Source organism: Mandrillus leucophaeus, unplaced genomic scaffold (assembly GCF_000951045.1).
Source record: "Mandrillus leucophaeus isolate KB7577 unplaced genomic scaffold, Mleu.le_1.0 Scaffold222, whole genome shotgun sequence".
Lineage (NCBI taxonomy): Eukaryota > Metazoa > Chordata > Mammalia > Primates > Cercopithecidae > Mandrillus > Mandrillus leucophaeus.
The window spans coordinates 3,023,851-3,039,733 of NW_012102277.1; the positions used below are offsets into that span (position 1 = coordinate 3,023,851).

Here is a 15,883-nt window from a genome sequence, read left to right on the forward strand (position 1 = left end):
GGTTTAGTTACAGGATCCTTCTGCTTTCCTAGTTTCAAACTTCACTCAACATACTTTAAAACTTTTGATTACCAACAGAGCTCATTTAAATGAACAGGCATAAAAGAGAATTATTTGAAAAAAAAAAAAGTTCAAAACAAGCTCAAAAAAATCCTTACCGCTGTAACCTTGGACTTGACACCTTGCCAAAAATGTTTCACATCATAGTTGTTCTTTATGGAGAGTGTATTCCATACACGGATCATGCCATCCCCAACACCTATGGCCAAAGAGCCTACGTCCACAGAAGAGAAAGCCAGGCTGTATGCAAACCCACCAAGGGAAGGCAGGGTCCAGCAGCACTCCAGGGTGGCCATGTCCCAGCATTTTACCTGCAAAGATTAATGGTAAGGGCCTAAACACAAAGATTAATGGTAAGGGCCTAAACATAAAAAAGAACAGAGAAACAAGAAAAAAAAAAATCTGATACGTGAAATGGGATAGGCTCAAAGAATGGGTAAGGATAACGTATGTCTTCCAGTAGGGATCGAAGAAAGCACTGCTAAGAAAAAAAAAATTAGTAATAAATTATGTTGCTTACAGGGATCTTAAAATACATTTATTTCCAAAGATGTCAAGTGAATTCAGGGTTACACAATTAATAAACCAGAACCCACACCTCCTGTCTCCAAGTTCGGGGGTCTTTCTGTCCTACTATAGCACTGGTAACCTCCTCATTTGGCAAACTCTAAGAAGATGGCCTCGGCACAGTGGAAAAATCAAAGAACTGCTCTCTCAAAAGGCAAAACACCTTATCATACCCCGGGAAGGAGGTGCGGTAAGTTTTTAATCATCACTTGATGATTAAAAAGAGACAGGCTTGGGAGAAAACGAAGTCTACCAAATAATCCCAGTTTAACTGCAAAACAGTAAGGTAACAGGCTTTCAACTAAAGTCAATAGTCTCTGAAAGATTTCTATTCTGCTAAACTACAAACCAGGATAAACCATAGCATGAGGACCTAACACAGGGGTGTCGAATCTTTTGGCTTCCTGGGGCCACAGTGGAAGCAGAATTGTCTTGGGCCACACATAAAATACACTAAAACTAGGCTGGGCATGGTGGTTCATGCCTGTAATCCCAGCACTCTGGGAGGCTGAGGCAGGGGGATCATGAGGTCAGGAGATTGAGGCCATCCTGGCAAACACAGTGAAACCCTGTCTCTACTAAAAACACACACACAAAAAAGTTAGCCGGGCGCAGGTGGGCACACCTGTAGTCCCAGCTACTTGGGAGGCTTAGGCAGGAGAATGGCGTGAACCCAGGAGGTGGAGCTTGCAGTGAGCTGAGATCGCGCCACTGCACTCCAGCCTGGGAGACAGGGCGAGACTCTGTCTCAAAAAAAAAAAGAAAAAAACCCCACTAACAACAGCTGATGAGCTTAAAACCATCCTGAGCCATGGGTTGGACAAGCTTGACCTAATATATCCTTCCCTGGGCAAAACTACCCTTCTTTATCATGTCTGCTTTAACAAAAAACCATTTTGGTGGGTCTTCACATTCTCCCTACATGTGAGCTATTGATATATTCAGTGCTGATCTGTAGCAGTAACTCTGAAATTGGAGTCAGGGGTGGGGTATTATGACTTGACAGGTGCTTTGAAAAAGCCCTCTAATTCCACCCAAGTTGTAAACTGCTGCTCTACAATGCTGAGTGAAAATAAGCAGCTCTTACATCTCTATCCATTGATGTGGAAAGTAATAGCTGTTTGTCATCCTCTGTTTGTAAAGAACATAAATTAAACACAATTCTTGAATGATTTTGCCCTTCTGATGAGGCACTGAAGAGGGTGTATTTCCGTCTCCAAGATTGAGTGAGATCCCATTGCAACAGTTCACCTCTGTGAAGGAAAAACATAAGCATTAGTTCTTTTACAAACAATCTGAAAACAAGTGACTGTTGAGTCACAGAGTCTAGGCTCATAGCTGCAAAATGATTTGTCTTTTAAGGAGAGAAAAACTGCATATTCTGAAAATACGCACAAAATATCTCTGGGAAGGCTGGGTGCAGTAGCTCACATCTGGAATCTCAGCACTCTGGGAGGCTGAGGCAGGAGGATAGCTTGGAGTCCAGATCTCAAGAAGAGCCTAGGCAACAAAGTGAGACTGTCTCTACAAACAATTAAAAAATTAGTTGGGCATGATGGTGCACACCTATGGTCCCAGTTACTTGGGAGGCTGAGGTGGGAGAATTGCTTGAGCCCAGGAGGTTGAGGCTGCAGTGAGCTGTGTTTGCATCACTGCATTCAAGCCTGGGTAACAGAGCAAGACCCTGTTTAAAAAAAAAAAAAAAAAAAATTAGCCACAGAAAGGGGAACCAAGTAGCCAGGGAAGACAGGACAGTTTATTATATAATTTCATTCTTCTTGAACCATGTGAGTATACTGGACTACCCTTTAAACAGATTTATCTCCAGTCACTAGAAGTAGGTAGTCAATGAACTCTGTTTACTGAATGGGTATAGCCATCCAACCTAAGAGAAAATATTATAACCATCTCCTCTTTCCATATATGAAGTGACTGAAGCTCAGAAAAGTAAAGGGTCTTGCTCATGAATACAAGGCAATAAGTGACAAAGTGATTCTGAAATTTAGTTCTGACTTCAGAGTCCATATTCCTAACTGCCAGACTATACTTATTTGATCTTTTTACAGCTCTGTTAGTAGACAGCACAAGCATCAGTCTCACAATTTTTCCATTTCAAATGGGGTCCATCATAATACAAGCCTTGGCCATTATTTTCTCCATCTACAAAGAGAAACCTAGGAGTCCTTGAGGCCAAATAGAAAAACAAAACATATCTAAGAAAGCATGACCATAAAAGACTTACCCGAAACAGCTAGATACCAGCTGTGTTGGCTGATTGCTGGGCCAATGGAGTGTCAACCAAAGGCGCTCTTTAACAGTTGGGTCTATACCCCCTCCTCTTCTCTTCAGAAAGGGCAATTTCAAAATCATCACCCCTGCAGATTAAAAGGAAGGCCAATGGGCACTCAAGACAGTGAAATTACATGCATGACATTGCTGGCAGTTCACAATACACAGTCTGAGCTGTAAAAGCTTGTTAGTTTGGTTACTTAGAACTCAGATCTCCTTTTCCAATGGTTACAATTATAACCATTATAATGGTTATATTTTTAACCACTATAAATAGTGGTTAATACTAGTCTAGCTACATTTAGGTCAAATAAGCTTCCATAAGCTATCTTGACAACCTCAACATATTAAGAGTATATTTTCTTTTTTTGGCCAGGCGCGGTGGCTCATGCCTGTAATCCCAGCACTTTGGGAGGCTGAGGCGAGCAGATCATGAAGTCAGGAGATCGAGTGGATGAGTGGGTATGCAAAATGTGGGACATACATACAATGGAATATTATTCAGCCTTAGAAAGGAAGGATATGCTGACGTACGGTACAATATCAACGAACCTCAGGGATATATGCTAAGTGAAATAAGCCAGTCACAAAAAGACATATCATATGTCTAATTTCACTCAAAGAAAATACTCAAGAGTAGTTAAAATCATAGAGCAGAAAGCAGCATGATGGTTGCCAGGGCCCAGGGGAGGGGAGAATGGAGAGTAGAATTCTGGAGACAGGTGGTTGTGACAGTTGCACAACTTTAGGGTATACTTAATACCACTTAAATGTACACTTAAAAGTGATAAAAATGGCAAATATTGTATTTTCCACCACAGCTTAAAAACTGCGAGAAAAAAAAATAAAATGGAGAAGCCCGCTAGAAAGAGAAAAGCAAGATTTTTACTATAAAGGTTATATTCCCTAATATATTATAAATATTCATTATGCCTAGAGTTTCTCTTAATTTTTAAACTTAATGAGAAAAGTTCTGTTCAAAGAGAAATTTGGGAACGCTAAATGATTGAGGGGCTCTATAATTTGGATAAAATGAGCTTTTACACATAATTCCAGGCTGGGTGTATGTTACTCTGCATTTGTGCATTAAAAGCTCTAACTCTTGAGATCTTTTCCATTCTCCTGGCCTAGGCCATATCATGTTCTAATATTCCCGTTTTTATTACAAATATTCTGCTCTCCATGCCAAATAGTGACCCTTCTATAAACCAAGAGGTCCTTGTTTTCTTCTGGAATGCATGGGAAATACTCATCTCTAAGGCCAGATGTTGAGAGAATAGAGAGTTCTAGCCCAGGCTCAAATGAGGAAGCAGAATTCTAGACCGAAAAGTGAAGAACTGCTCTCAGATAGATGACACACCCACAGGACAGTAAGACAGAACAAAAAACCCTCTATTTCCACCAGATCAACACAGGTTACATCACAAAAGAAAGATCAATCTTACCTCGGCCTCTAGAACAGCTCCAGATTCGAATGGTTTGATCTTTGCTTCCAGTGGCTAAGTAGCAGCCTTTTGTTACTGGAGCTTGTGCCACAGCATTCTCATTGGTAATTTCAGCTTCTTCTATGAGATAGGTAGCAATTTTGCTTTTAATTTGCATTAAACACGCACTAATATAAAACAACTAGTTTGCAAGAGTTCCCAAAACTTAGCTATCTCTTTCATAGGTCTGAACTGTAAAATTTGAAGTTTTATGTATAATTAAAATGATATAATTCAGCCGGGCACAGTGGCTCACGCCTGTAATCCCAGCACTTTGAGAGGCTGAGGCAGGTGGATCACCTAAGGTCGGGAGTTCAAGACCAGCCTGACCAACATGGAGAAACCTGTCTCTACTAAAAATACAAGATTAGCTGGGCATGGTGGCGCATGCCTGTAATCCCAGCTACTTGGGAGGCTGAGGCAGGAGAATCGCTTGAACCTGGGAGACGGAGATTGCGGTGAGCTGAGATCGCGCTCCAGCCTAGGCAACAAGAGCGAAACTCTGTCTCCAAAAATAAATAAATAAATAAATAAATAAATAAGCGATAAAATGATATAATTGTACCCACTCTGTTCTTCAGGCCTCAAGAGTACTGAACCTTCCCTTAAACCATCTCTACCTGAAGTTTCCTCTTGGTTTATAGATAAACAATCTTCACCAGGCAGGGGACACCAGGCTATGGAGTGGATTTCATCATCATGGCCTCGAAGCCTATGAATAACTTCTCCTTTCTTACTGATGTCAATTATCACCACTATGCCATCCTTGTAGCTAAAAAACAAGAGTTAGAAATATTACTAAAAAAATGAAGACAGAACAGAGTCTCTAGCAAACATTTTGGCTTAGAGTTACCATTGGCGCATTCCTTAAAGTTAGGTGCATTTGGGGTGGCGGAGGAGGGAAGAGGACAAAAAATAATTTTGTTTTTTCCTTTTTTTAAATGTGCTCACCTTATGTCTCCTGGTTTTGTTAAAACCCTTCTCTCTAGGATCAAACTCTTGGCACTAGGTAATTCTATGTACGTTGCCTGGTACAAAGCTCACAGTGGACCATGATTTTGTTCTAAGGGAACTTTCATAGTTTTTGCAAGTGTCCAGCAACTTTTTTTTGTTTTTTTCCCTCTCTGTTGTCCAGGCTGGAGTGCAGTGGCACAATCACCACTTACTGCAGCCTTGACTTCCCAGGCTCAAGCAATCCTCCCACCTCAGCCTCCCAGAATAGCTGGGACTACAGGTGCATGCAATGCTCAGCTAATTTTTGAATTTTTTTTACAGAGATGGGGTTTCACCATGTTGCTCATGGCTGGTCTTTTTTTTTTTTTGAGACAGAGTTTCGTTCTGTCACCCAGGCTGGAGTGCAGTGGCCGGATCTCAGCTCACTGCAAGCTCCGCCTCCTGAGTTTACGCCATTCTCCTGCCTCAGCCACCCGAGCAGCTGGGACTACAGGCGCCCGCCACCTCGCCTGGCTAGTTTTTGTATTTTTTTTTTTAGTAGAGACGGGGTTTCACTGTGTTAGCCAGGATGGTCTCGATCTCCTGACCTCGTGATCCGCCCATCTCGGCCTCCCAAAGTGCTGGGATTACAGGCTTGAGCCACCGCGCCCGGCCTCATGGCTGGTCTTGAACTCCTGGGCTCAAGTAATCTACCTGTGTTGGCCTCCCAAAGTGATGGGATTACAGGCGTGAGCCACCACACCCGGCCAACTCTTCTAATTAGAGATAATTTTGTCCTAGTGCACTGGAAAATAATCTCTTTTTTAGAAGTGATACTACTTTTTTAACTGTGAACTTAACAAAAGTTGCAGAATTCTACACTCTAGACCTGCATATTCCAAGGCTATCATTTTATGAACTCACAAGAAACTGAGAAATTCTAATAGCTTTTAAAAAATGAATTATTTCAGATACATAAAAAAAGTAATCTACCACCCTGCCTAAGAAAAATAATTACCAATAGAGCTGAAGCCCTCTGTACATTCCACCTCAATCAAACCTCTCTCCTTGCCAGATCTCTTCTCCTTTTCTTCCTTTACCCAGAGGTCAAACTCTATTTGTGAATCGTGTTACATCATTCCTAGCCTTTCTTTGTATATATTCCTAAATAAGATATAGATTTTGCATATTTTAAAACTGCATATAAATGCTATCATCTGTTTTCCTGCAGCTTGTTTTTTTCACTCATTCTGTTTGTAAGTCATCCATGTTGATACAAGTAACTCTAGTTCCTGGCCAGTCATTACACTATTGTATTAGCACTGCAGTGTGTGAACATATCAAAGTTTATTCATTTTCCTTTTGAAGGGCTTCCATTTTTTACAACAACAAAAAAAATGCTATTAATGTTCAGGTACATGTCTAAGACAATTTCAGGTTTGATGCCCAGTAATAGAACTGCCAGGATGTTAAGATACATGCATCTTTATTAGAAAGTACAAAACTGCATTCTACAAAGTTGTTGTACCTATTCACACTTCCTACACGTTAGAGCATCTGACAGGGAAGAACACCAGCACAGCTTTATTTACTTTTTTTTAAAAAGAAAGACATACTAGAGTATGTCAACCTTTGAAGAGCTGGACTTTGAAAACTGCCAAGTTATGCAACCTAATTGTCAACAGATCAAGCTATTTAGAAATCTGAATCAAGCTTTCTGGGAATAATACTATTTTGAAGATCCTCCCCTGACCCCTGCCTACTACCTTTCTGTTCATCCTCTCTAGCAACTCTACTGCAACGCTGCTCCCACTTCAAGAGACTGCCGATCCAGTCCACTTCCATTTTCACTATCACTATCACTCACCCACACCTGTCTTTCCATTCTTCCCCCAACCCAATGCAGCACAGATTTCATGATCCATCACTATCATTGACTTTTTTTTTTTTTAAATAAGAGTCTTGCTCTGTTGCCCAGGCTGGAGTGCAGTGGCGCAATCTCGGCTCACCGCAACTTCCACCTCCCATGTTCACACTGTTCTCCTGCCTCACCCTCCTGAGTAGCTGGGATTACAAGTGTGCACCAACACGTCTGGCTAATTTTTGTTTGTTTTTTTGAGATGGAGTTTTGCTCCTGTTGCCCGGGCTGGAATGCAATGGATCAATCCTGCCTCACCACAACCTCCGCCTCCGGGTTGAAGCGATTCTCCTGCTTCAGCCTCCCGAGTAGCTGGGATTACAGGCATGCGCCACCACACTTAATTTTGTATTTTTAGTAGAGACGGGGTTTCTCCATGTTGGTCAGGCTGGTCTTGAACTCCCGACCACAGGTGATTTGCCTGCTTGGCCTCCCAAAGTGCTAGGATCACAGGTGTGCACCACCGCGCCCAGCCTAATTTTTTTATTTTTAGTAGAGATGGGATTTCACCATGTTGGCAGGGCTGGTGTTGAACTCCTGACCTCAGGTGATCCGTCTGCCTTGGCCTCCCAAAGTGCTGGGATTACAGGTGTGAGCCCCTGCGCCTTATCATCGACTTTTAAAACTACCCATACTCCCCGTCTCCTTCTCCCTCAAGAGTACTTACTCCACAAAGCCCCAAACCTGGCTGAATCCAACCATCTCCTTTCTCAAACAGTTTGGGTTTACTTTAAATTAACGGTCATGATTCTTTGTTTGCCACTCAACAGTGAACATTGGGCCTACGATTTTTCTTAGTACATTCATTTTCCTATCCTCTTTGACCAATTTCATACCTCTTTGCATATCCAGTTTCAACCCCATGGTGAACTTGACTCTACCACTCTTACTTATGCCACACTGAGAAAATCAGAAATCCCAGAATGGTTCCATTCTTCCAAACACATCTACAAATCTACCTGCACTTATTTCCATATTCCCGGCTGTTCTTTCTTCTTGTCATCTGAATCTAATCCCCTCTTGACTTTTCAGCATCACCCCTGCATTTATCATAGTTCACTCCTGCAACTAGCTCTTCCTCTTTTCAAGCCTTACTTCCATCAGCATAAAAACAGGTCCCCTGTATTTCCCATTTAATACTCCCTTGACCCCATCTATCCCCTCTGGCTTCATGTCTATGCACATTTTTACAACAAACTTTGTGAAAGAGTTGTTGTCTCTTTGTATACCTCTATTACCTTAGTCCCCAGTCTTTCAAGTTCACTCCAGTCAGATTTCTCCTTCAACATTCTAGGGAAATTGCTTAAGTCTTCAAATTAGAGAAAATAGACATCTTTCAATGAGAAGTACATGAAATGGTGAAGGAAAGGGGTATCATGTGAAACAACCTTGGTGATCAATGAGGAAACAGATCCCAATGCCATATCACTTTCCCAATCTAGACGGAGCGCTCAGAACCAGAGAGACCCAGCAAAGTTATCTGACACCTGGGAGTTCATGTTATATCAAAGGGCAGTAGAGAAAGTGAAAAAGGTGAAAGAGGACATTTCCTACATTTAAAGGTTGACTGGAGGAGTTAGATATGAAGAACCAAGAAGGTACAGTACCATGGAAACCAAGGAAACAAAAACAGAGGGAGTGGCAGAAACAGTAAGGACCTGGAGGAATAAATGATGCCAAGGGCTCAGGGGGAGTGGTTAACATCTGTAGATGGTTTTCTTTGAGGAATAAAAGGACAGAAGAAGATAAAGAACATGCAAAACACGATCACAAACAAAACAAAAATCATCAATACAGATGGCACAGTACTTACCCAATGGCTACTAAATCTTCATGATGAGGAGAACAAGTAAGACAGAAAATTGTCCTGGGTTCTATAAAGAGGTGCTGGCTGTCATTTCTGTTAAGCCAGTAACAAAAAACTACTCCTTTTTCATCCCCAGATACTATTAAGTCCTTTACTCGAGGAGACCAGTGTAATGTTGATATTGTATGCTTTAAAACAACACAAAAATTTGTTGTCAATGCTGAAGTTTTACTTAATTTTTAACTTGTATCACAAACCAGCATAATGCTACATACATACATTAAAAGTAGTTAATACTTACTAGTAGTACTTGTTTAGCAACATGATATTAACAAAATGGTGGGAAGATTTAGACTACTGGGAATCAAACAATCATTAAAAATTTTTTTAACAGTTTAATGCAAAGTTCTTACAAAGATTAAGTAAGCCTTTTCCTTTTCCTTTGTTCTCTCAAAAAGCAGGTATATCAAGTAACTATATAGCTTAGAAATTCATTCACGCATTTACAATCTATATCAGGAGTCCATTTATATCAATAACCAGAGGGTAACTGTTTTAGACCTTGTGGGCCATACCATGCCTGTTGCAACTACTCAACGCTTGTAGCATGAAAGCAGTCATAGACAATGCTTAAATGAATTAGTGTGGTTGTATTCTAATAAAACCTATTTACAAAAGCAGTTTGCCAACCTCCGGTTTGTATGTATCTCCTTTCAAAAAAAGTTAAGACATCTTACAATATGGTTTCTTATCTAATTAATGAACAATTACAAGGTACTTTGCACAGATGAGCTAGCAAAACTAGCTTGCAACAGAAGAACCCTTAGCACAGATACATAAAAACGGTCTGAGAAACCAGTAAGCCATGGTACCTGATGGAGTGCATGTTCTGTCACAACTGTTTTTGTCTCTACATCCCATATTTTCACAGTTCCATCGTCGGAGCTGGTGGCACAGAGGTTGTACTGACCAGGGTGATGAGAAAATGTGAAGCCGGACACCCTTTCGGTGTGTCCCACCAATTCTCCTATGACTTTAAGCAAAACCAGACGCTAGGTTAATCCAAGTGCTATCCAAGGTTCCTGGCAGAATCATACTGTTGTTGGATGATGAGTGAGCAGATGCTTTGGCGTTACTTAACCCATGGTATAACTGAAAACCGAAGGACTTACAATCAGAATTCCCAAGTGCTGATATTGGCTGTGCCACGTGACTTCGAACAAGCCTCTGTGCCTCAGCTTCTCAACTGTGAAATGAATGTTGATATACTTTGCTCTGCTTAGTTCACAGACTGGAAAGCAGCTCAAATAATGTGAAAGTGATTTTTATTTAGATGTGGCCAGAATAAATTACCTGGCACGTCATATCCTAAGGCACAATCAAAGCCTAGTTTGGAGCCTGAAAGCATCTGGTTTAACCCATTCATCTAACAGTAAGGAAGGCCACACGTTGCAGGATCTTGCTTAGGGCCTGCAGCTGTAGTCAAACCCCAACCCCAGGAAGGCTCCCGGCGGGCTGGCGCGCACCGGGATGGGCGGGGGAGCCATATAAATGGCCGGGACTATATAAGGCTAACTGTTCAGTAAGCAATCGGTCCCACGTGGAAGCTCCAGGAGGCGGGACCGCTCGGCCACAGCATGGTGTAGCTCATGCTGGAGACCAGAAGCAACTCAACTTAGTGACTGTGGGCTGCCTCTCCTCCCAGCCTGGGCCTCAGTTTCCCTAGCTGTAGAAAACGGGGTGGCTGGAGACGTCCACTCGGCGCCTCTTGGGAGCGCAGAAAGGGCAGGAAGTCTCGAGCCCAAGGGTGGTGAGTTACCTCGAAACGGGGGTGTCCCAGGACTCTCGCCTGCGCCCGGGCCCACGCGGACAAGGAAGACGGAGGTCCGCGCGGCGAAGCCAAAGAGGCCCCCGGGCACGGCATCGCTGCAGCGGGCGCAGTACCAGTTGGGGGAGGGCGGCAGCGTCCGCGGCTCCTGCCCCATAACTACAAGCCGTCGGAGTCAAGAGAAGCAGCCACAACCGAACGCTCGTAGCCTCACGCCTTAGACAGGGAGTGGGGCGGGGTGAATTCCGAGCCCCGCCTTCTCGGGCAGTCGGTACGGTGCGCGTCGAGGCTCAGCCAGCACCGCGCGTTCCGTTCCAGCTGCCGGCGGGCTGGGAAGGGCTGGACCGCGTGTGCGGCGCTGGCCCTCAGTACCTAGCCCGGGGGAGGAGGTCCGCCGCAACCCTGGCCAGGATCGGATGTTGCCTGAGCACAGCCCCGAGGTTAAGCATTCTCACTTCGCACAGAAAAGCACAAAATTAGAGGATTAGACTAGTAGAACCAACGCTCCACGCTACCAGTTTATTCTTTAGATCTGTTCGACCACTATCCTGTCCAGTGTTTTTTGAACGCTATGTGCCAGGGTACTTTGCTAGTTGTGGAGGTGTTTTAAAGATATTCACAAGAGGCCGGGTGCGGTGGCTTACGCCTGTAATCCCAGCACTTTGGGAGGCCGAGGCGGGCGGATCACGAGGTCAGGAGTTAAAGACCGGCCTGGTCAACATAGTGAAATCCCGTCTCTACTAAAAATACAAAAAATAAAATAAAATAATAAAATAAGCTGGTGTGGCGGCAGGCGCCTGTAATCCCAGCTGCTCGGGAGGCTGAGGCAGGAGAATCGCTTGAACCCGGGAGGCAGAAGTTGCAGTGAGCGGAGATCGCGCCACTGCACTCCAGCCTGGGCGACATTGCGAGACTCCATCTCAAATAAAAACAGAACAAAACGGAACAGAAAAGATATGCACAAGAAGCCACTTAACAAAAATATGGAGCCTGAGAGACAGACTGGTGTGAGCTGTGGTTGTGCCACTGCACTCAAGCCTGGGCAATAGTGAGACCCTGTCTCAAAAAAATAAAAATATGAAAGTACAAATCTGGAATTAAAAAGGGAAAGAACAGTTTCTGCAACTGGGTAGCAATTCTGGCTCTGGGTTCTGGGTACTCAAAGATGAAAGAGAAGCAAATGGAGTGACTCTTGATTTGCTTGATTGAGGGCCAGCTCTGTGAAGGAAGCTATATGTGGTAAATAGTGTGGAAGAAAGTTTCCTTTCAACTCAAAACTGCTAAAATGCTCAGATTCTGCACTACTCGTATGTTGCTTGTTTGCACTGGGTATCTGGCACTCCTGCATATGTAGCAAACCGAAATCTGAACTACCTGTCATTAATACAGAGAGTCGAATACATATATTTGGATGCGTCTAGGAGCACAAATTTGGAGGCACCTAGCTGTAGATTGATTACTGGTTTGCCAGTTGTTAGCTGAGAGACTTTAACCTATCCTAAATGTGTTTCCTCATTTGAAGAAGGAAAATGATAATCCATGCCTTGTTGGATTGCTGTGAGGAATAATTGAGATTTTAGTGAAATACCTGCCGGATAAACGGCAGTAAATGCCAGACGAATATAAACTCATTTCTTGAAGGTCAACCAGATAAGTAGGGATTAGGACAACATACATCATATTTGAACTATTTGCTCTTTAAAAGAGATTTTAGACTAGGTTGGGTGGCTCACACCTCTAATTTCAGCACTTTGGGAGGCCGAGGAGGGCAGATCGCTTGAGCCCAGGAATTCAAGATCAGCCTGGGCAATTTGGCGAAACTCCGTCTCTATAAAACATACAAAAACTAGCTGGGCGTGGAGACTTGACGTGAGCCTGTAGTCCCAGCTACTTGGGAGGCGGAGGTGGGAGGGTGGCTTGAGCCCGGGGTCGAGGCTGCAGTGAGCCTAGGTCGTTGCCACCGCATTCCAGCCTGAGCGAGAGAGAGACCCTGTTTCAATAAAATGAAATAAAATAGCTTTCACACGATTTCAACTTATCTTTACGACAAGCTTGTGCCCTAGCGTTAGTCATTTCTGAAAAGAAAACTGAGGGCCACCAGATTAGGTCGCTTGTTCACGTATTCTGTTCCCCTACTCCTTTCGAGTTTGTGAGTGGGGCTTCGCAGTTTTTCTGAATCCAGGTGAATTTTCGGAAACCCACGCGCTTTCGGCCTTTATTAATTCATTCATTCCCAAGCCAGGCTCGCCTGACCACACCTCGAGCACCGGCCCAGTGCTCGCGGTCTTCATGACAGCACCGCAGGTGTAGGTACTGCTTGTGGGAGAGCCCCCACAGGAAATCCGGAGTATTGCGCATGCGTGCTGTCCAGAAGGCGCTTGAACTCTTGAGGCTTCCGTAGCGGGAGGGCGGAAGATGGCGGCGGCGGTCCTGGGACAGTTGGGTAAGGATTTCTTAGTGGTTAAGCGACAGAAGGGAGTCGAGATGGAATCTGAATTGACGGCTTGTGTTGATGTTGCAGGTGCGTTAGGGATACAGAACCTGAGGAGCCAGGGGAAGCTCGCCTTGGGGTAAGTCGCTTCGGAGTTTCAGAAGGGCCTAAGGCATCTTGACTATTCTGCCAGTTGGTAACTGAGCGCCGGCGTGCCTAGCTGTGCTGTAGGCTCTGGGGCTACTGAGGCGAATGAGACAGCCCGTGCCGCTACTTTGTCACTCTATTTTTTCGCCACCTTATTGCATAAGCTTTGCAGATATCAGGATTACCCATAACCCAAAGGCCATTGTAAATGCGTTTTCTGAACGTCTACTGTGATCTTTCTGGACAAGGTTAGACTATTCCATCTCCATATGGAAGCTTTCAACTTTTCAAGTTACCTCTCTGGTTACTTGCTTACATGGGCAGGGATCATGTTGTGGACAGCGCTGGTTTACGTCCTACCTGACATTGTGTTTAGCGGTTTATATGCCTTAACTCATTCTCGTAACATTCTCGTAACAGTTAAGGTTTATATGCCTTAACTACATTCTCGTAACATAGTAGGTACTGCTATACCCGTTTTTCAGACAAGGAAATTGAAGCCCCCAAACGTAACATAACTTGCCTAAGGCCACTCAGTTGTAGGAAATTTTGAAGCTTTATACCAGAGCATTCCGTAACCTTAGGACAAAAGCATTCATTAAAGGTTAGGGTAAGTAGTCGCTGTGTTTCTCCCCAAAAATTAATTTTTAAAAAATCGGTATTTGAAAATTGGTAATCTGATTGTAAATTTTCTGATCTGTCCATTTGTTATTGACTTTGGTTTAGTTCATAGGCTTTGCAGACGGATGAGTTGTATGTGAATCTGCTTTTTAACTGTGAATTTGAAAAGTTACTTATTCTTAATAAGCTTCAGTTATCACTTTTATGATATGAGCATTATTTTAGTACCTCTTAGGTTTTTAAAAATTTAAAGATTTTTATTTATTTATTTATTTAGATGAGGTCTTGCTATGTTGCCCAGGCTGGTCTCAAACTTAAGGGCTGACACAATCCTTTTGCATCAGCCTCCTGAGGTGCTGGAATTACAGGCACATGCCATGCATGTAGCTCTAATAGATTTTTAAAATGAAGTTCAAACAAGATAATGCATGTGAAGTATTTTGTATGTTTGTGGCACATGATAATCCCACTCTGAATTCTAGTTGCCATTAATGTTTTTATTATTATAAATTACTACTGAGTTCCCAATTATATTTAACCTTTTTCTAAGTTCTTGGGTCCCAGGGGGATGAAGAGGTGGGCTAAAGAAGAAAATAGGAAGCACTAGCTCTTAGGATTTGTCTGTACTCTTCCTAGGTAATCTTCTATCACTCTTCCCCCAACCATGCTGATTTACTTACTTTTTTGGAATATACTGTGCACTTACTTGCTTCTTGGCTTTTCCTCCTATGCCCTTACATCTTGTCTATAACAGCAGTCCTACCCATTATTCAAAGCTCTGTTTAGATGTTTTCCCTTCAGGAAGTTTTCTCTGGTCTCTCTAAAACTGAAAGAAATTAATTTTTCCTTCCTTTTTTAGTATGTGTGCCTTCTATGATGGCTTCATGTATATGTGTCTGTGCCCTTTACTAGCTTGTGTATCTTGTGTATCTTGGAAAGGTAGGGACATTTATTTATTGTTGAGCTCCAGCATAAGGTCTTACACAAGGTAAATATTTTGATGTTGATTTGAATTGTCTTGTACCAACTTGTATTAAGAAACTCTCAGCAGGAAACTTAAGCAGTTTGCCTTTAGTCTTTTCCTCTATGTCATGATACAAGAGTGTTGGATTTTACTAGATAATCTCTAAGGCTATTTGCAATTCTGAAATTATTACATAATTTTGTGAATCCTTACTTTGGATTTTCTAGTGGGGAAAATGACCATAAGAAAACTAAGTAGAAAGGTACAAATAATGTTCCTGATAACCATATAAAATCTTAGCATATAATCTGATTCAGTGATTAGAAACTTTTTTTTTCCTTTTTTTTGGAGACAGGGTCTTGCTGTGTGCCCAGGCTGAATGAAGTGCAGTGCTGTGATCATAGCTCACTGCAGCCTCAAGCTCCTGGGCTCCCATCTCAGCTTCCTGAGTAGCTAGAACTACAGGTGCATGCCACCACACCTGGCTAATTTTTTAGGGTCTTGCTGTAGCTCATGCTTGATCTCTAACTCCTGGGCTCAAGTGATCCTCCTGCCTTGGCCTCCCAAAGGTAGGGATTACAGGCATGAGGTGCCTGGCCAGTGATTGGAAACTTAATTGCATATAGGCCCCAGACTAGAAATAAAAAAACTAAGGAAAGTTGTCTATGTAAAATGAGAGAGTAGGAGAGCCTGTGGCAGTAAGTAGAGTGTATTCCTTATCTAAAAACATTGAATTAGGTTAAGAAAAGTGCTGCTGACCAAATAAAATGTTTCTGCAGGATATATATATATATACTTTTCAAAAAAAATTCTTTTTTTTTTTTTTTTTTTAAA

The 15,883-nt window shown here is 42.8% G+C and overlaps 2 protein-coding genes across 4 annotated transcripts in view; one reads left to right on the forward strand and one right to left on the reverse strand.

The window, feature by feature from the left end:
• The window catches only part of GEMIN5 (gem (nuclear organelle) associated protein 5), a 49,947-nt gene extending 38,821 nt beyond the window's left edge, over window positions 1-11,126 (reverse strand). The window contains 8 exon segments of the mRNA XM_011981272.1: window positions 159-371; window positions 1,715-1,880; window positions 2,870-3,002; window positions 4,362-4,481; window positions 5,021-5,172; window positions 9,065-9,246; window positions 9,931-10,091; window positions 10,878-11,126. Coding sequence (XP_011836662.1) covers window positions 159-371; window positions 1,715-1,880; window positions 2,870-3,002; window positions 4,362-4,481; window positions 5,021-5,172; window positions 9,065-9,246; window positions 9,931-10,091; window positions 10,878-11,043 — 1,293 coding nt within the window. The 5' untranslated portion in view covers window positions 11,044-11,126.
• A 2,133-nt stretch (window positions 11,127-13,259) lies between these two features.
• Window positions 13,260-15,883, forward strand: part of MRPL22 (mitochondrial ribosomal protein L22) — a 36,356-nt gene continuing 33,732 nt past the window's right edge. Inside the window, exons 1-2 of one of the 3 annotated variants that reach the window (XM_011981267.1) lie at window positions 13,260-13,329; window positions 13,408-13,456. In XM_011981267.1, the coding sequence (XP_011836657.1) occupies window positions 13,302-13,329; window positions 13,408-13,456 (77 nt within the window). In that variant the 5' untranslated portion in view covers window positions 13,260-13,301. Of the gene's footprint in view, window positions 13,457-15,883 lie in introns of all 3 variants that reach the window. The other 2 variants (XM_011981268.1, XM_011981266.1) reach the window with 2 other exon arrangements.